This window comes from Bubalus bubalis, chromosome 12 (assembly GCF_019923935.1).
Source record: "Bubalus bubalis isolate 160015118507 breed Murrah chromosome 12, NDDB_SH_1, whole genome shotgun sequence".
NCBI lineage: Eukaryota > Metazoa > Chordata > Mammalia > Artiodactyla > Bovidae > Bubalus > Bubalus bubalis.
The window spans coordinates 104,039,467-104,058,344 of record NC_059168.1 but is presented as its reverse complement, the minus strand read 5'-3'; the positions used below and the strand labels follow the sequence as shown (position 1 = coordinate 104,058,344).

At 58.4% G+C, this 18,878-nt stretch overlaps 1 protein-coding gene across 4 annotated transcripts in view; it reads left to right on the top strand.

Moving 5' to 3' along the window:
• Window positions 1-18,878, top strand: part of VAV2 (vav guanine nucleotide exchange factor 2) — a 188,591-nt gene that overhangs the window by 133,729 nt on the left and 35,984 nt on the right. For all 4 annotated transcript variants that reach the window (XM_044926526.2, XM_044926527.2, XM_044926528.2 and 1 more), the window contains exons 5-8: window positions 10,460-10,562; window positions 13,252-13,350; window positions 15,031-15,099; window positions 15,686-15,786. In XM_044926526.2, the coding sequence (XP_044782461.2) occupies window positions 10,460-10,562; window positions 13,252-13,350; window positions 15,031-15,099; window positions 15,686-15,786 (372 nt within the window). The remainder of the gene's footprint in view (window positions 1-10,459; window positions 10,563-13,251; window positions 13,351-15,030; window positions 15,100-15,685; window positions 15,787-18,878) is intronic.

Here is an 18,878-nt window from a genome sequence, read left to right as displayed (position 1 = left end):
GCAGGTCAGGTGATCTGGTATTCCCATCTCTTTCAGAATTTTCCACAGTTTATTGTGATCCACACAGTCCAAGGCTGTGGCACAGTCAGTACAGCAGAAATAGATGTTTTTCTGGAACCCTCTTGCTTTTCCCATGATCCAGCAGATGTTGGCAATTTGATCTCTGGTTCCTCTGCCTTTTCTAAAACCAGCTTGAACATCAGGAAGTTCATGGTTCACGTATCGCTGAAGCCTGGCTTGTAGAATTTTGAGCATGACTTTACTAGCGTGTGAGATGAGTGCAATTGTGCGGTAGTTTGAGCATTCTTTGGCATTGCCTTTCTTTGGGATTGGAATGAAAACTGACCTTTTCCAGTCCTGTGGCCACTGCTGAGTTTTCCAAATTTGCTGGCATATTGAGTGCAGCACTTTCACAGCATCATTTCAGGATTTGAAATAGCTCTACTCGACCAAGGAGGGACTAAAACCCGGAGCCATCTGCTGCTTGGCCCGGTCAGGAGCCTGGGCTTCATCTTTGTGACCAAGTCTGAATGGTGGGGAGATTCTCCTGCTGCTTCGAAAGAATCCCTGAGAAAGAGGGGCTTCTGGCAGGAAGCACAGAGCCGGGCGAGCCCAGCCCGCTTTGGGAATCTCGCAGCCACAGTGGTGCCGTCTAGAGGCACCCTCGAATGGCTTTGCAACCTCGGGGACCATCTTGCCGTCTCAGGCCCTGCTGTCTGCTCCTGTAGGGAGTCCGAGTATTGGGCGAGGGTCGGCTGAGGGCAGGTGAGGCCTGCCTCCTAGTGTGAGCAGTGCCTTGTCTGTCTGTCTGTCTGTCCCCACGTGCAGCCCGTCCAGCCCACAGCCAGCTTCGCCAGGCCCTCCAAAGCCCACTGTCCTGGCCACCCCGCCGCCCCCCGACTGATGTGGACGGAGGTCAGGAGATGCCGGGCTTGGTTTCCTAGTAACAGTTTAGTGGTGGTCGGGGATCTTGCTGCTCAGTGTCAGCCGGCCCGGGGCTGAACGCACATCACACTGTCAGTCACGACGGTTTATGTCCACCGTAAACGCACAGGCTCGCCGGAGGCAGAAAGCGGAGAGTCCGTTTGCTCTTCTGTGATTTTTCCGCACGTGGCGGGGGGCGTGGGGGAAGCTCTTCTAAGCAGCTGACTTTCTGTACCCAAATCGAGGTTGGCGGGCGAGGCTCCTGGGGCAGCGGGGCGCGGGCCTGGGGTCTCAGCGGGAGGGGAGGTTTCTGCTGTCTCAGGGAGGCAGCAGGCCAGGCTCGGGGCCTCCTGGAGGGTCTCGGGCCATTGTGAGGGCCAGAGTAATTGTCAGGATTTAGCATCTGCCCATACAGCTGCTGCCAGAGCAAAGGGGGAGAGCGGAGGGGGCTGCCCTGGGACGTGGGCTCGGGGCTGCCCAGCATCCACGTAGCGTCCAGCTGAATGGGGCTCTGGGGTCTCACGGTGGCCTGGGTGCGATCCGGAGGGGTGGGGGCCTCCTTGGCTCTGCCGTGGCCCGGGACTCCTCTGCTCACACCGTCCTCCACACTCTCCTGGACAATTAGACAGAGAAGGGTGTTCGCTGAAGCCCGCCGAGGACAAATCCGTGCTGGCACTCGCCTCCCGACTGTCTGATCGGATGTGTTTCAGGATATCTGATGACTTTGATGCTGACAGCGTCTGTTTATTGAGCCTGGACCACCGTGCTAAGTACAGTCTGGTTGACCTTCTCCTCCCCTCGTGGGGTGCTGGGCCATGGCCATTAGTGAGCATCTGCCATGCTTGTCAGCTCCGTTGAGGCTGATTCTTCCAGCGACGTACTTTATCCCCAGTTCGGGGCTTGGCCTTATCCCCAGTTTGCAGGTGGGGAAACTGAGGTCTAGGTTCTCTTCCCCAGAGCTGCCAGAGCCCTGCCGAGGGCTGAGGGTCCATCTCAGACTCGCCTGACTGCTTCCCCCCGAGGGGGCTGCTTTCAGGAGAGTCAGGATCCTACGATGAGAGCCTGAGCTGGAGGAGAAGGGGACGCGCCAGCCCTGGTCCAGCGTTGCCTGAGCGTGGTCGTGTGCACAGACCGCCGTAGCGTGGTGGGGACGTGCAGTATCTCCACGAAGCGCAGCCTCTGATAGCTGGGAACTTCCAGACAAGGCTCTGTGGGTCTGCGTGATGCTGAGAAAAGACTCAGGCTGGAACTGAGATGGCCTGACACGATAGAACTCGGCCTGGGTGATTGAGAGTCCCTTTCAGGTTTTTTCAGGGCCTTGAGTTCCTTTTCCAGGACCATAGGAGGTGGGACTGGAGTTTAGGTCAAGTGCACCAGGCTCTGATCCTGGCCTTAGCCCCGTGGGATGGTTTGTAGGGGCCATGGGGTCCCGCTGAGCTCCGAGGGCCAGGGCATAACTGGGTGGATCCAGCTCCTGTTACAGGAGAAAATAGAGACCAGGATCCGTGCCCCGTTGGGCAGGTCACCGCCCTGTGCCCCAGGACCCTTCAGACCCTCGGGGGCCTCATGTTCACCCCTCCCCCTCCTGACCCCACACCTGCCATTGCCTTTTTCTCTGTTCAGTTCCCGTGGCTGTCAGATGAACTGGGCCAGCTGGGCCCAGCAGTAACTCATCTGTGTTAGCAGATGCCCAAGGCTTGTAATGTATCTGCCCTCTGCCTGCTCAGGAGACTCACACTTGGAGGCGATGCCTCAGCTGAGAATCAGCGGGGCAGTGGTGGAATTTCCATGCAGTGTTGGCCAAAGGGACAGAGCGGTTGGAGACCAGAGATTGTCACCCCACGCAAGTGACATCCCTCCAGGTTAGACGGGTCTGCATCTCAGACGTAACTGCCTCCCCGTCGGTCTCCCCACCTGGACTGTGAGGCCAGTGGACAGTTAGTTAGTTGGTGCCTCTGTGTCCCCCGGATTCCGGGAGTCACCTACCAGTGCAGACTCGGCCTTAGGATAAGTGTAGATTAAAACAGTCGAATCTGATCATCTTTTCATCTTAATTGCCAAATTGAACAAATATATGACTTTTTGCTTTTTAAAAAAACTCACTTCTTAAAAAAAAAAACAAAAAACAAAACTCACTTCTTTGCTGTTTCTTTTATTTCCCCCTCTCCTGGAACGTGGAACATGCACGAAATGAAATTTCAGTGCTACTATTTTATAATTTCGTGTAATATGCCCGAACCTATGTTTCTTGGTGCTCATCGACCTGAATTAAATAATGGCTGAGAAGCATCTTCATAATTGAAAAGACCTATAAATGTAGAGAGCAGGCTTATGAGCATCCTCATGGCTCGATAACGAGGCCCTGTGAACGGGGGTAAAGTTAGCACGTTAAAGGCGTGAAGCGGCTCATTCACCACTCAAGCTTGTCTGTCTGTTTTTAACTGAGGTCGTGCTGACTTGCAGAGCTGGGTTATTTTCAGGTGCCAAGGACTGTGCTTCAGTGATACATGCATGCATGTGTGTTTTTCCAGACTCTTCCTTTTGGTTGTTGCAATGCTGAGTATAGTTCCCTGTGCTGCACAGTAGGTCTTGGTTGGTTGTTTTATATATAGTGTGTGTATCTCTTAATCCCAAACGCCTAATTTATCCGTCCCTCCCACAAGTTTTCAACAGGTTCTGGATAACAGACATTTTGCAGAATGGAGAGAAGTGACCGTGTCTGCATTTTTGAGATTTTTCTGTCCCGAGTTCAGATGCCGGAACACAGCTCTCCGTCTGGTGTCCCTGGCAGCCTATTTTTAACCTCGGTGCCCTGAGTGAATTAGAAGAGATGAATGTGGTGCAGGAAAATTGATCCTGCCTGAATGACTGTTCCTTGTCCATATTGATTTTGAGGAGGAGGAGCAGCCGAGTTCGCGGTGATGGACACGTGTTGGGGGACCACAGGGGGTGGGTTCCCGGTGTCTCGGTCTCGTGGTTCTGTTCCATCGTGAGTACAGAGCAGGGGGCAAGGGACGGTATCATGTCACCCCTAGCTGGAGGAACCGGCTGTTCTTCAGGAGCTGCTCTCTGTGGTTGGGATCGAGAGCTTGTAGTCCTTTACCCGAGGGAACCCCCAGTCCACCGGCGTGAGGTGTCAGGGGCAAGAAATTGAGACCAGTAGAACAGTAGAACAGTCAAAAAGTTCGGTGGGGAATGCTGGAGGGGAGGAGCCCACAGACTCAAACCTGCTGACAGAATCCACCTAAGTCCTGGGTTGACCATTAAACCTCACATACACAGGAGAGGCCCTAAGATTTCCAGCAAAACATGCAGCGGCTGGAAACTGAATTAGCTGTCATTTCAGCTGCTGCCCACAGAAGGGAAGATAGAGCTTGAAGTTTGAGTCCAGCCAACCACGTAGACTGTCAGAACAAATATTACTCTTCGAAAGAAATAGTGGATCCAGGATCTCTGTAACGAATCATCTGTGGTGCCCAGTATCCAATAAAAAATCGTCAAACAAACAAAGAAACGGGTGTAAATGAGTCCTGCTGAAGGAGAAAAACAATGTCCAGGGGAATCGCTGTTGAGATGACTTAGATGTCACAATTAACAATTTTTATTATTTTGATCAGGGCTTCGAGGAAAATATGTGTCAAGTGAATGAACAGATGGGGAGCCTCGGTAGAGAAATAGAAATTATAAAAGAGGACCAAGTGGAAATTCTAGAACAGCAAAGCCTGGTAACTTAAATGAATAGTCAGTGGATCAGTTTAGCAAAAGACTGCAGATTGCAGAGGAAAGAATCATTGGACTTGAAGATAGTTCAATGGATGGCATCCACTCTAAGTAGCAAAAAGAAGAGAAGATTGAAAAATATGAACCGAGTCTCAGACAAGTGGGACAATATCAAGTGTCTAACAGGCATAATTGGAATCCCAGAAGGAGAAGAAAAAAACAAATAAGGCAGGAAAAAAAATTGAAAAAAATAGTAGCCTCGAGCTTCCTAAATTCAAAACCTCTGTGGTGAACTACAAAATGTTGCTGAGAGACAATCAAAGACCAAATAAATGAAGGTATACACTCTGTTCATGGACTGGAAGATGGTCTTGTTAAGATGTCAGTTTTTCCCGAATTAGACTATAGATTTACCACAATTCTATTATAATTCCAGCAGATTCCTTTTTTTTTTTAATTGACAAAGTTATTGTAAAGTTGATACAGAAATATAGAGGACTTCAGGATAATCTAAAGAGTCCTATAAACGAACAGAGCTGGGGCTTCCCTGGTGGCTCGGTGGTTACGGAATCCACCTGCCGATGCAGGAGACATGGGTTTGACCCGGATCCAGGAAGAACCCACGTGCCGCAGAGCGACTAAGCCCGCGAGCCACAACTGCTGAGCCCACGTGCCACCGCTACGGAAGCCCGCTGCCCCAAGGCCGGCGCCCTGCGACAGGAGGAGCCCCCGCAGTGAGGAGCCCACACCCCACGACGAAGGGTGGCCCCTGCTCCCTGCATCTGGAAGAAGCCCGTGCAGCAGCCAAGGCCCGGCGCAACCAAAAATAAACAAATAAAATTACCTGTCAAACGGTTAAGGAGAGAACAAAGCTAGAGAGTTTACACGACCTGATTTCAAGCCTTCTGTAAAGCTTAAATTAAGGCAGAGTGGTACTGGCATAATGATAGCTGAATATAGTGATGGGCTAGGATAGAGCATTCTAGAACAGACCCACACACATGTAGTCAACTGGCTTTTGTCAAAGGGATCCAAGCAATCCAGTGGGGAAAAGAAAGTTTTCAACAGATTGTCCTGAAACATCTGGGTATCCACACAGGGGTGGGAAGATGACCTTCGAGCCCTACCTCACACCATACGTAGGTATCCAGTTGAGATGGATCAGAGACCTAAACAAAAACACTGAAACCATATAGATCTTAGAAGAAGATAGAGGAGAAAACCCTGAAAGAAAGCAGAGATTCTTACATGAGGCACAGAGGTTTCTTAGACGTGATACAGGATAGAGTCAGGACACCATAGAAGAAAAACTCAGTAAGTTTCATTAAAATGAAAAATGGATGTTTAGCGAAAGACACCATGAAGAAAACAAGTAGCCATGCAGAGACTGGCGGGGGAGGGGCGGGGTGTGGATTTTTTAAAAAATATATCTGACCAAGGACTTGTATGCATCATATATAAAGAACTCCTAGAATTCAGTAAGAAGATGGCAACTAACGTTTAGAAATGGATAGAAGTCTTGAGCAAGCCTTTTGCATAGAAAGATACGCAAATGTCCATAAGTACGCAGAGAAGTTGTCAACATCATTAATCAATGGAGGAATGCAAAATAAAGCCACAATTCTATCTCACTGCTTACGCACTAAGTCTAGTGGGTAAAATTAAAAGGCTGGAAGTGGCCAGAGCTGGAAGGGACGGGAGGAGCTGTTGCGCACGCACGCTGCTGCTGGTGGCCTAAACGCTGCAGCTGCTCGCTTTGGGAAAGCGCTTGGCAGTTAGTGATGAAGTTAAACGGGCTCACCTCCCCTGTGCTCCAACAATTCCACGCCTTGTGGAATTTCATTTCCAAAGCAAATGAGAGCATATGTCCACCAAGAAAATGGCAAATGCTCATAAGCAGCTTTTATTTACGATAACCGGAACTTGGAAGCCTCCCAAATGTTCATCAAAAGGAGAATGGATGTCAAATTGTGGCACATTCATGCAGTGGATTGAGACTCAGCAATAAAAAAGGGATGAATTGCTGATGGAGGCAGCAGCCTGGATCTAGGGGCGTGATGTTGAGGAAAGGAAGCCGGGCCCAGAAATGGACATGACACACCATGCTGTTGATGTGACATTCAGAACAGCCGAAGAGAAAATCTGTGGTGAAGAACAGTCAGAGGGGTGACTAGGGGAGGGGATGATCAGGAAGGAGAGGAACTTTTAGGGGAGATGAGAATGTTCTTTAATGTCATGGAGTGTGGGTCCCCTTGTCAAAATGGTACAGCTCAGGTACATCTCAGCCTACACGCATGCCTGCTCAGTTGCTCAGTCATGTCCGACTCTTTGCAACCCCGTGGACTGTAGCCCTCCAGGCTCCTCTGTCCATGGGATTCTCCAGGCAAGAATACTGGAGTGGGTTGCCATCTCCTCCAGGGGATCTTCCCGACCCAGGGATCGAACCCGCGTCTCCTGCACGGCAGGCAGATTCTTTACCACTGAGGCACCTGGGAAGGCCACATGTCAGTCTGCACAAACCCTAAACATGGTGGGAGCCTGTGTTATGGCATTCCACCCTGTGCTCAACATGCAGCGGGTGCCCTGCAGAGATCGGTGCATGCCTAGTTAAGCGGGTGGCACCAGAGAAGAGGGTGGCAGAGGAGGGGCTTGTCCCTCAGCACCTTTCCTAGGACCCCACGGTCCACATGGGCATCCAGGCGTCTTTCAAGTCCTGCCTGTCCTGGGAGCTTTGGAGCCTCCAGCCTTCGCTTTCCTCTCCCTCTGGATGATACCGCGGCTCTGGCTGGGGATCCCAACAGGGCAGGTGTCCGCCTCGCCCTGAGATGGAGAGCCTCCTGTTCCGTTTCTCTGAGTAGCCTCTGCTCCACGTCATCAGGGCCTCATCCACCGAAAGCTTGCTGACAGGCCCAGCTGACCGGGGGCCACAAAACAGGAACACAGCGTTCGTAAGACATACACCCAGTTCCCTGCCCGTCCCCCTGGCTTTCCCATCTGCTTGATGGACGGCTTTGGGCTTAGGTGCATCTTGAGCCCTGATTCGGGTTGACTGGTGGTGGGCACTTCCCCAGGGGGATCTTTGCTGAAAATGATTCCGAGCGGGTTGGGGTAGAGTCCTGGGGTCAATGAGGATGTTCCCCCAAATGTGGGATGATAAAGGGGGCTCTTCTTGGGCTGGCACATTGCTGCCCCTGCACCTGATGACCCCACAGACCCTTTCCAGGCTGACGTTCAGTCATTTTGATTCATTTCATCAGCTTTTGGAATATTTAACCATCACGATCCCCCTCACCCACCTGACTGCCTTCCACCGGCCCATCGGAGCAGAGCAGATGTCTGTCTGCAGATGGTGGGATTGAGAGTGTGCCCGCCTCCCCTCTGTTCCACGCTGTCAGGATTCCACACAGTTCCTTAGTCACCAGCCTCGCTCGGCTGACGATGGAAACTCCAGGGTGTCCGGCATCCTTAGGAAAGAACCCCTGCAGGTCCCTGCCTGAACCCAGGACCCGGGCGGCCGGGGCTGCAGGAGCCCCGCTTCCTTCGGGGGCAACAACTGGAGGGGCAAGGGGTGATGCGTGTGAACGCGAGTGACCGTTCCCAAGGCCCACCTCGGGGGACAGACACCCTCCTCTGCCTTCTCGTTGGTTCTGATGGGAGCTGGGGGCTCTGTCACCGTCTGGGTGCCGATTTGCACCCCAGTTCTCGGGACTGCCGACGTCCAGACACGCAGCTTGCTGTGGAGGGTGGAGGGCGGGCGGGAGAGGGCAGGAGGGACGGGGCTGGCCGAGCTCGCCCCCCGCCCCTCCCCGTAGCCACCGTGGAGCCTCACTGTGTGACCGTAATCTGTGAAATGGTGCCAGCGCTGCCCGCCTCCCAGGCGGCATTGAGTTGAAAAGCAGATGCGTGTTTTTCGAGGGCCCACATGTGTTCTGACATCCTGCCCGCCCCTCCGTGGGTGGGTGGCTGCTCACGTAAGCTTTGGGGGGGTCCATTAGCTGGCGCAGCACCGTGCGATCCGGCCGAGTTCTCTGCCCGTCTTCTGCTTCCCCACACCTGGAGAGGTTGTGAAACACCAGGGGAGGTCCCCCAGAGCAGCCGCATCCCATCCCGCCCTCCCACCCATCAGCTGTGGGGGTCTCACCAGGATGGGCGCTGGCTGCCCCCGCCCCCGCAGAGGGACGTCTGATGCTTCTGCTCACTGCCCCATCGCAGTGAGCTGGGGTGGCGTCGAGGGCTCCGGGGAGACCAGGCCCCTCTGGCTGCCTAGGTCTTCCCTAGAACGGCACGGCCTCCTCTCTGCTACGTTTGCAGAGCGCTCTCTCCCCCACCCCGGAGGCCCCGCCCGCCCTCGCCTCTAGAATGGCAGCTAATATTCAAGAGCTCAGTTTGGGACGTGGCCAGAAACCCATTCATACGAGCGGCTGGTGTCGTTTCTCCTCGCTTCTCTCCCCCTTCCACTGACTTGGGCAGTGGTCCACCTCATCCTGATGCCTTTTGGAGGAGAACTTGGCCAGCCCGCCTTCAACCCGGCTGGGTAGGCTGTACCCTGCAGAGAGGCGCATGAGGGGCTGGCATGGGCCTCTATGGTGAGCTGGGCTGCTGAGACCCCAAGGACAGACCCCACAGCAGGCTGAAGAGCTGGCCACCCCGGGCCCGGTGGCGCCCCAGGCCAGAGTGACCCCTGGGGTCAGGAGTGGGCTGTGTGTGCCAGGCTTGTGGGGACTGTTGGACAGTCCCATGGGCTCATTTGCTGATTCAGTGAAAATTTATTGAGCACCTACCTTATATCAGGCATGGAGATCAGAAGGGATTACGAAGTTGGGTTTCGTCTGGGGGTGAGACAGGCTTACCCACAGGCATGTATGGAATAACTGGAGGTGCCGTGAGAGGAGAGTCCTTCGTATAAGAGCGCTGGGGAGAGTCCGGGATGGCAGACTGGGCAGAGGTCCCGGAAGGCCTCTTGGAGGAGGTATCTCATGACTTGATTCTTGCAGATCAGAGGAAATGACTTGTTGGTCAAGCTCATGAGCAGAAACAAATGTTTACTGAATTATAAATCAAGCAGTTACTGCCTTGTGTGCGTGCTCAGTCACATCAGTCGTGTCCAACTCTTTCCAACCCCATGCACCATGGCCCACTGGGCTCCTCTGCCCATGGGATTCTCCAGGCAAGAATTCTGGAGTGGGTTGCCGTGCCCTCCTCCAGGGGATCTTCCCAACCCCGGGATCAAGCCTGGATTTCCCGCACTGCAGGCGATTCTCTACCACTGAGCCACTGGGGAAGGCCGGTAACTTCCTGGCTCGTTTGGAAAGGCACATTGCAAGCTTTGCGTCCCTCTCTGCTCGGCTCCCTGACCTCTTGGCAGGGAAGATGTCCGTGTGCCTGCGACTTCTGCACTTTGACCTTCACACTTGGACTGCAGGGGCTGGGGAGACTCTGGGCTGAGCCGAGAGCTTGTGGGGCTCCAGCTCCCAGGTGTGGGCGTGGGAAGGGCATTTTTGGTCCCCAGAGCTGGGCAACACCTGTTAAGGCAGCATCTTGCCCCCAGCCTCCCGTCGGGTATCCCCAGCATTTACTAAACGACTGGGATGGGTGCGCTTTATCGTGGTGGGAGACCTTCCAGAAGGGCAGCAGGCAGAGCCTGAGGCTGCCTGAAATTGAGATCCCAGAAGCCTCGGAAGGCAGGTGCTGCACCCCGTCCCTGGACTGGGTGATGGAGGCTGAGAGGGAGAGGCTCTCAGTGGCCCCGACAGCCTCTCCTCTCCAGGAGGCCCCTGCGAGCTGGTGCCCCCTGACCCCCTCTGCCTCCCCACAGTGAGCACGGCGTGGGAGAGGACATCTATGACTGCGTCCCGTGCGAGGATGATGGGGACGACATCTATGAGGACATCATCAAGGTGGAGGTGCAGCAGCCCATGGTGAGCCCGCCCGCCCCGCCGCACAGTCTCTGAACCGACCCCACGGCCGAGCCACCAAGAGGGGCCCAGCCGCCCCTTCTCCCATGAAATGCTCCCGGGAGACTAGGAGGTGCCACCCCCGCCACCCCACCGCCCCAGCCACATTGCCGTGGAAATCCCCCCCAGAAGGTGTGCAGGACCCCAAGTCCCTCCTGCCCAGGGAGCCTGGGGCGGAGACTCGGCGCTGACCTCAGGCAGCTGGACCCCTGCCCCGCTCCCGCTGTGCAGAGGCACGAGACGCCGTGGGCTCAGTCAGCCGGCCGGGCACCTTCCTGCACAGGGGTGTTCATTTCCAGCCGTCGGCAGTCACCCCTCGACGCCTGTTTGTGCAGCTGCTCAGCTGGGGAAGGGGTCCTGCCAGGCCAGAATGGGAGACGGAGACCCGGTGGGGTGGACCCCAGCCGCCTCGCACCCCCAGACGCCTGGGGTGGGCGAGATGCCCCTTGACAACTCTAGAGGCTCGTGCTGCCATTTGCTTTCACCAAAGAAAGGCAGGGAGTTTCTCCCAAAGCAAGTTTTGGTGTTTCCCTCAGTGTGGGGGTGAGCACTGCTGATGCAGAAACAGGACTTTCTGAGGCCTTGCCCTCTGCCGGGAGGTGTCAAGACACCAGGCAGCCAGCTCACAGCCCCAGACTCCAGAAGAGGTTTCTTGTTTTACCCCTTGAGGGTCTGAAGGTGGATTTCCTTCTCCACAATCACCAGGAATCTCGCTCTAAAGAGTCAGGGGTGTTTTTGTGACCCCAGGTCTGCCCCTCCATCCAGGCAGTCCTGCTCCTGAACCTTCCAGGGACGTGGGCTCAGGGGGCTGGAGGTCTCCCCTTCGCCTCCCTGGAGCTGGTCTGAAAGGCTGGCCCGCCTCCCGCATTTGGCAGCAAGCTGAGATTGGGGCCCGCTCACTCCCCAGGCTTTGGAAGCTGGGTGTCCGTGGGTCAGGGAAGGGCATGTGGGTGCAGTGGCCCATGTGGTTCTCTGGGGGAACCCCCCCAGCTGGCTCCTGAGAGACCCAATCTGCCCCTAGCCCACAGAACCCCAGGACCCACTGCTGTCTCTGGTCCTGAAGGGACATACAGATACAGCCCTGCATCTGCAGGGCTGGGGGGATGCCTGCCTGTGTCCTGGGGACAGGCTGGCGTCCCACCTGCCCAGCGACGCTTAGCTTCCCAAGGCTTGGCCTAGGGCTCACACCGGTCCACCAGGCAGGGCGGACCTCCTGCCACATGGCAGGTCCTCAGAGACAAAGCAGCTGGCTTAATTTCCTTCCTCATCATGTCTGGAGCTATCTGAACAGCCTGAGTGGAAGGTACAGGGGATAGTGATGTTTCTAAAGGAAGATAAAGCCAGGGCATGGCAGGTGCCACTCAGAGCCTGGCCCGGGATGGGTGAAGGTGTCACCCGCTCAGTCCCAGTGCTGACCCCCCATCCCAGTCTGTCCCCATCCCAGTCTGTCCCCATCCCAGTGTGACCCCATCCCAGTCTGTCCTGTATCCCAGTCTGACCCCATCCCAGTCTGACCCCGTCCCAGTCTGACCCCATCCCAATGCCATCCTCCCATCTAGCCGGGCTGGCGTTCGGCGGGTGGAGGGTGTGGCGTGATCCCCGGGTCTGGTGTCTGTGTCAGCGAGCTCCCTGACCTCCCCAAGCTCGGCTTGAGTAAGAGCAAGCACTGCTAACTGGTCTTTCTGCTTGTTTCCCCACGCTTTCAGATTAGATACATGCAGGTAAGTGGCAGGCAGAGGGGAGGCCCAGGCTCAGCTCTTCCAGCACCGTCTTCCCACACCTTCAAGAAGCCTCAGTCCCTTTGCAACTACCCGAGACCCTCCCCAGGGAGATGCTATCAGGCTCCACAGTCTGAGATGCAGCTTTAGGGGGTCGTGGACCCTGAGCACCAAGCTCCCAGGCTGAGCAGGGCTTCGGGCTTTGGGAAGGAGCCTGGGTCATGTGCCCACTTGACAGGCTCTTTGGAGCGCTGTGGCCCCAGCCAGCCCCCTCGGGGCCCTGGGGCGTTTCTTGGAAAAGAAGGATGATGTCAGGACGGGTTTGAGTCCAAATGGCCACTGTGTCGCCCGTCCAGTATTCTCTCAGCCGAAAACCTAAGGAGAAGGCCTGGGCCGTCCACAGTCACCCCGACAGTCATCCCCCCTCCCCCCGGCTCCTTCCCCGGCCTCTGTGGCCGCGTTATCTTGCTCAGTCCCGCTCCAGAGGCCCCCCACACAGGGGCCTGTCCCAGGGACCCCTGCCGGTGGGCTCAGAGCTCTGCACAAAGTCAGAGACCGCTGGGTATTTGGAACGTCTGGCTCTGCTGGGGATTGGCCCCTTTCTCCAAGGCACTAACAGTCTGGGACGGTGGATCGGTGGACGTGGGTCCCCGGGGAGCCGGTCAGAGCCTCTCTCCGGGCGCACAGTAGGCGCTTTAAGCATGTGCCGCCTGCCGTAGGTGCTGCGGGGGTGGCCAGGCTGGTGGAGACCTGTCCCTTCTGTGCTGTCACCGGTCCTCAGGTCACGCCAGGCCCCCTGCGCTGGCCTCAGCGTCCCCGTCCCCAGGAAGGCGGGGAGGGGCCACCCCCCCTCGCACCCGCTCCTCACTCAGCGACCCCCCAGCCGAGCGGGGGGCACGGCAGGGTCCTGGCTGATGTCCTGTGTCCTCCCCTAGAAAATGGGCATGACAGAGGATGACAAGAGAAACTGCTGCCTGCTGGAGATCCAGGAGACGGAGGCCAAGTACTACCGGACGCTGGAGGACATCGAAAAGGTGGGCGCGGCCGCCAGGGCCGCCCGGGCCCCTGCCTCCCGGGGCCCCTCCCCAGGCAGGGGCGCAGGGCAGCGGTGACGGGCGGGGCGCAGGCCCTCTCAGGTTTGCGCCCCTGCCCCCACCTCTCCAGAGGTCACCCTGGCCTGTGCTGGGCCCTCGGGCCCCACGCAGGCTGTGGGCTCCGCCCAGGCCAGTTTCCTGGGAGGTCTGGGTCCCGCCTCCCACCCCTCGGCCTCAGCTCGGACCCGAGACTGCCCTGAGCTTGTTTCTGCCGTTCCTTCCAGCCTGAAACTGGGCATTGTTGCCGCTTCTGCTCCTGAAGTCTGCTGAGCTAGGCTCTTTCTGTGTGCATCCTAGCCCAGAGCTAAACGCCTTCTGCATACGCTGCCACCCAGGCCGGGCACTGAGGGAGCTCTTTGTGAGCACCGCCTCCCTGGGCACCGTCTGCACTCAGCCTGCCCTCTGCCAGCCGGGCGTGCAGCAGGGCCGGCCCATAGGCGGCCAGGAGCGCCCCGCACCCGGGGCTCCGCCGGGCCCGAGGCTGGCCGTCTCTGCAGCCCCGCTGGCAGACGGCGTGATCTCCCAGTTGGCTGGTCCGTGCTGTCTCCCCGGCGGCCTGCCCGGTTCCTGGAGGACACGGGTGGGCTTTCTCCCCGCTTCCCGTGAACAGTGGCTCCATGCCGTTTCCCTGTCACTTGGCATCCTCACGGCAGTGCTTAGAGGCGTGAAAGAACCGACATTGCTTTCAGGAGGGACCAGGCCCGCTTAGTCCTTCTTTGCAGAGTAGGCCAAGTGTAACCGTCATGGGGATCCCTAGGTGAGCCCACTGTTCGGGGCACATAGGAGCCTCCAGCCAGGAGTCCCGAGATGCCCCCGGGGAGGATGGTGTTTGTAACCCTGCCCTGCCCCCCAGCTGGGTCTCCGGGGAGGAAGCAGTCCCAGAGGGGCCGCCGCACCGCGGGGGAGAACTGTTCAGGTGCATCCCGCGGCCACGAGCGCGGGGGGACAGCCTTCTGCTCACACAGCGGCCGCAGAGAGGCCAGGCGGCTGGGACCCTGCGGGAGGAGGGGCAGGGGGAGGGGAGGGTGGCCGGCCGTTCCCTGGGGGGCCTCCAGGGCCGGTTCCACGTGTGGGCACCTTATCTGAGGCATGCTCCTGTGGCGAGTGGGGCTGGAGTGCGCCCTTCTGATGACAGGTCTGGGGGGACACTTGGGGCAGAGGCCCAGGACCTGATGTCAGGAGAGACTCACGGCTGTGTCTCTGTCCTCACATGTACCCTTGGGCGATGCCCCTCACGTCCCAGGGGAACCTCATTTTCCCCAAACGTCTCAGACAGCAACAGCAAAGCCCACCCTGGTTGCCTTGGGGTTGAAGTCCAGCGCCACGTGCAAGGGGCTCCCTGTGGAGCTGTGCCCACCTTGGCGGGGTGGGGGTCCAGTGCTCACACTGATTCCCAGGCCAGAACCCGCCCGGCCCCACACTGGGCTTGCCCCGCAGAGTGACTCTTGGGTCTCCCCAGAAAGCCCATGCTCTCTGGGAGGCACAGAGCCTGCTGTGTGCCAGGCTGAGCAGCCACCCCACGGAGAGCCCGTCTGTGGACGCCTGGCCCTGTAAGGCCGTCAGGCCCCCGCCGCCCCTCCGGCTCCAGGCCGTGGTGCAGTGCAGGCTTCTCTCTTGCAGAACTACGTGGCGCCCCTGAGGCTGGTGCTCAGCCCGGTGGACATGGCGGCCATCTTCATCAACCTGGAGGTGAGGGTCCCGCCCGGCTCGCTGCGTGGGGGCCGCCGTCCTAACCCGCTCCAATGTCGGGCGGGCACCAACTTGAGGGGTCTTGGAGGGCTGGACCCTGGAGGTCCTCGAGGGCCCGTAAGGTTTTCTTAGCAGTGGAGGGAAGTTGTCCCCTCCCCCTCTCTGAGCAGACTGAGCCCCTTCGCTGCCCTGTGGGGTCTGAACACGGACACAGAGGGTGATGGCTGCCCCTCTGCTCTGGAGTGGGCACACTTCCCCGGGGCTGGGCCCCACTTCCGCAGAGGAGAGTCGACCCTCAGAGCCTGTGAACCCCTTCGCTCCCTCACCCAGCGGGTGGGTCACGAGCATGCTGGCTGGGGTCTGGCTCCAGGGCTTGCCTGGGGTTGGCCGCGGTGTCTGGACAGGCTGGTACGGCTGTGGCCGGCTGTAGAGCCTCGCAGTGGATCGCACCCGGGGCGGCGCACCCAGCGCCCGGCCCGCACGTGGACGTCCCTCCAGCAGCAGCCCCGAGAGAGCCTGAGCAGAGCCTCTGCACCCCCAGCCCCGCCCTCCGAGCCTGTTCACACGCGGTTGCTTTTCGTCCCAGGACCTGATCAAGGTGCATCACAGCTTCCTGAGGGCCATCGACGTGTCCATGATGGCGGGCGGCAGCTCGCTGGCCAAGGTCTTCCTGGACTTCAAGGAGAGGTGAGCGGACAGGGCCTCGGGGGCGTCTCCGTTTCCGCCCTGTCCTCACTTGTAAACTGAGGAAACTGCCCTCCCAGCCTGGACGGGAGGGGGCCTCACGGGGCCCTAGCAGCCCCTTCACCTCTCTTCCTGGGGGTCTGGGGGGATAGGGACCCTCTTGCCGTCAGGGTTCCCCACTGTGCTGTGGGCCCCCGGGGGTCCAGTGCCAGGGGACTCCAGCTCTGAGCCTGGTGGGCATGGCCCTTGGACGCTGCTGCTGTACGAACCAACCCCCCAACCCCTCTGCAGGCCTGAGGGAGGGGCTTCAGGGGCTCGGGGTCCCCCGGGCGGAGGACACATGCCTGCTTCCTTGCCAGGACGCCACACCTGGAGTTCTTTATCAGTTGGTCAGGGGCGAGGATGGCGTTTGTGCCCCTCAGTGCCGTGCAAGTGACCAGAGGCCAGGCCTGGTCCCCAGCCAGTGAAGGCAGCGGCGGCCGGCCGTGTGGAGGGGCCGACCCCAGGTGGCCGGGAGGGGTGCAAGCAGCAGCTGTGGGTGCGGATGCGTGGCCATCCTGGCGTAAACCAGCTTCGGCCCTGAACTTGGGGAGACAGTTGTTCTGGGTCCAAGAGCACAGAGCCCTGGGCCTTCCAGTGGTGCCCGGGTTCCGCCTGAGCATCTGCAGCCTCGGGACAAGTGTCCACGGGGCTGAGGGGGTGTAGACGCCCTCATCAGGACCCGAGGCGGCTTCTCCCCTCCGGGTCCCACCCGGGCGGTTGGACGGAGTCTGGATGCAGAGAGGCCCCGGCCTCCAGCCCAGCAGTGTCCTGCGGTCCTCGTGCCCCTGACGTGCCCGACGTGACAGCCCTGGTCCGGGATCCAGACTGCCGGCGGGGGAGAGTTACAGCTTTAGGAATCAGTGCGGGCGCCTTGTCTCTGCACTGCTATCGTGTGGCCTCTGAATCTGTTTGATTCTTTGCTTTAAGCCTCTGTTTTGCCACCCCAGCTGATGGAGGGGGTGCGGAGGTGGCCTTCTGTTCTCAAGAATGGCCTGCTGGAGCCTGGCGGGGGTGGGGGGACGTGGAATCGGGATTCTGGAAGTTTCTGGCTGAGTGCGGAGGGCAGCTGTCAGGATGGCTCTGCCATCCCAGCAGAGATCTCGGCCCCTGCTTCCCTCCCTCACACCTCGGCCGCAGGCTCTCGAGGGTGAGATGCTGACGAGGAAGAAACCAGGTGATGTGGGATGTGAAGGGGGCTCGCGAGAGGCCGGCCCTGCGGGGGGCCCGGGAGACAGTGGTTTTAGCCATTGAAACCCCAGGAGATCCACCAGGAGACGGGGCCTTGCTTTCTGTCCGTCGTGGAATCTTTGGAGGAGGAGCCCACAGAGCTTTACCTTCATGGTGCTTAGACCTGGCTGCTCATTGAAGCCACGGGAGCTTGTTAAAAATACCCATTCCTGGGGTCTGAGGAGGGGTCCCGAGAGCTGTAGAAGGCCCCCCAGGGGCTGGTGGGGACCCTGGGTTCGTGTCACCGTCATCTGCAGGAGGCTCCCCTGCATCGTCTGCCAGGTGACTCTCAGCTCTGCTTATAACCCTCCTGCCCAGATGGCCACCACAGGGTGCCTTCACCTGGGACCCCCTGAAGTTGCCTCCCCAGGTGCATCCAGCTCCAGGCAAGGCACTGTGCCCCCTTGAGCGGGCAAGGGTCCTCGAGCCTGCTCTCTCAGGGGCCAAGAGTTGGGGGCTCCCGGGAGCCACGAGAGAGCAACAGTGCCCATGTAAATGCACGTGCAAGGGGAGGGGAGTGGACAGGGTTCCTCCGGGGACCAGTGGGTGTGGGCACACTGGCTGGCCCGGGCGAGGACGCACAGATGGAGACCGGGGGTCGGGCCAGCTCTCTAGCCCACCCTCTGCCCCCAGCAAGGTTCTCCTCTCACCTGGCTGCAGCCCACTGTGCCAGATGAGCCCATGTCATGGTGCCCCGCTGGCTAACTTGAGCTGTCAGACTTGACCCTCGCCCGGATGGCGGGCACAGCGCCTCATTCGTGCTGTGCCTTGGCTGAGCAGGGGGCGGCTATGGATGAAGCGGGACTCTGGGTCCGTTAACCCAGCTCAAGGGCAGGTGGCCGAGGCATAGATGGATATGTGCCCTCTTGGAGACCCTCCTCATCCCCCGTGCCAGGGCTGCCTGGCCCCCATGGTCCAGTTGGCCCATAAGCAAGACCCAGCACCCCCCTCCACGCACGACCTCGGGCTGACCCGCTCCCAGGCCTCCTTTCCTCGGGACATGATGGATGTTTCCACCTTGGAGAACGGCAGTGAGCTGAGCGTATCCTGGTACCAAGAGCTCTGCGGACGTCACCCCCTGCAAGGCCTCGGGGACCTGGGTCCTTTTGTTGGGGTCCCTTTGTGGGATGGACTGGCTGCGTGTCATCAGATGTATTGGCCGAATCGCTGTGTCCACCCAGCGTCCACCTTTTCTGGCACTTCCCTTCAATTTCTGAGTCAGTGATGACCCTGATGTTCGCTGATGTTCGCTGACTTACTGACTCCACAAACATTTATGGAGTGCCTACTGTGTGCAGCACATGAGCATTTATGGAATGCCTGCTGTGTGTGGCATTCAGACTCTGGGCCAAGGACATCATGGTGAACAGAGCTGGCTCAGCTCTCCCTGGGAATGAGTCCACAGACAAGACTTATTACGGACTGCACGAGAGCAGGGGAAGGGGGACATGGGGAAGGGACTTGGAGCCGACCGTGGGGCCCCTGAGGACCTGGGTGGGAGAGGATCAACCCCGAGGCCGTGTGGGCAGCAGAAACTGAAGGGAAGCTGCCGGGAGCTCTGTTCTGGAAACTGGCAGAGGCCAGGGGAGCAGGAATGAAGGGGGTGAAGAGGCGGCTCTCTCAGGAGCAATCCCAGGTTCTACAGGGTCCTGTAGGCTGAGAGAGGGATGCAGAATTTTTTAGCTGAGGGCAGGAAAAGCCACTGAGGAACTCAAGGGACAAGATCCTGGCAGCTCATCACGGATGAGGAATGGGGTGGCATCTGAGTGTGGTATGACCAGTGCCAAGTGGCAGAGGACAGTCACCTCCCTCTTTTTGGAGGTTAT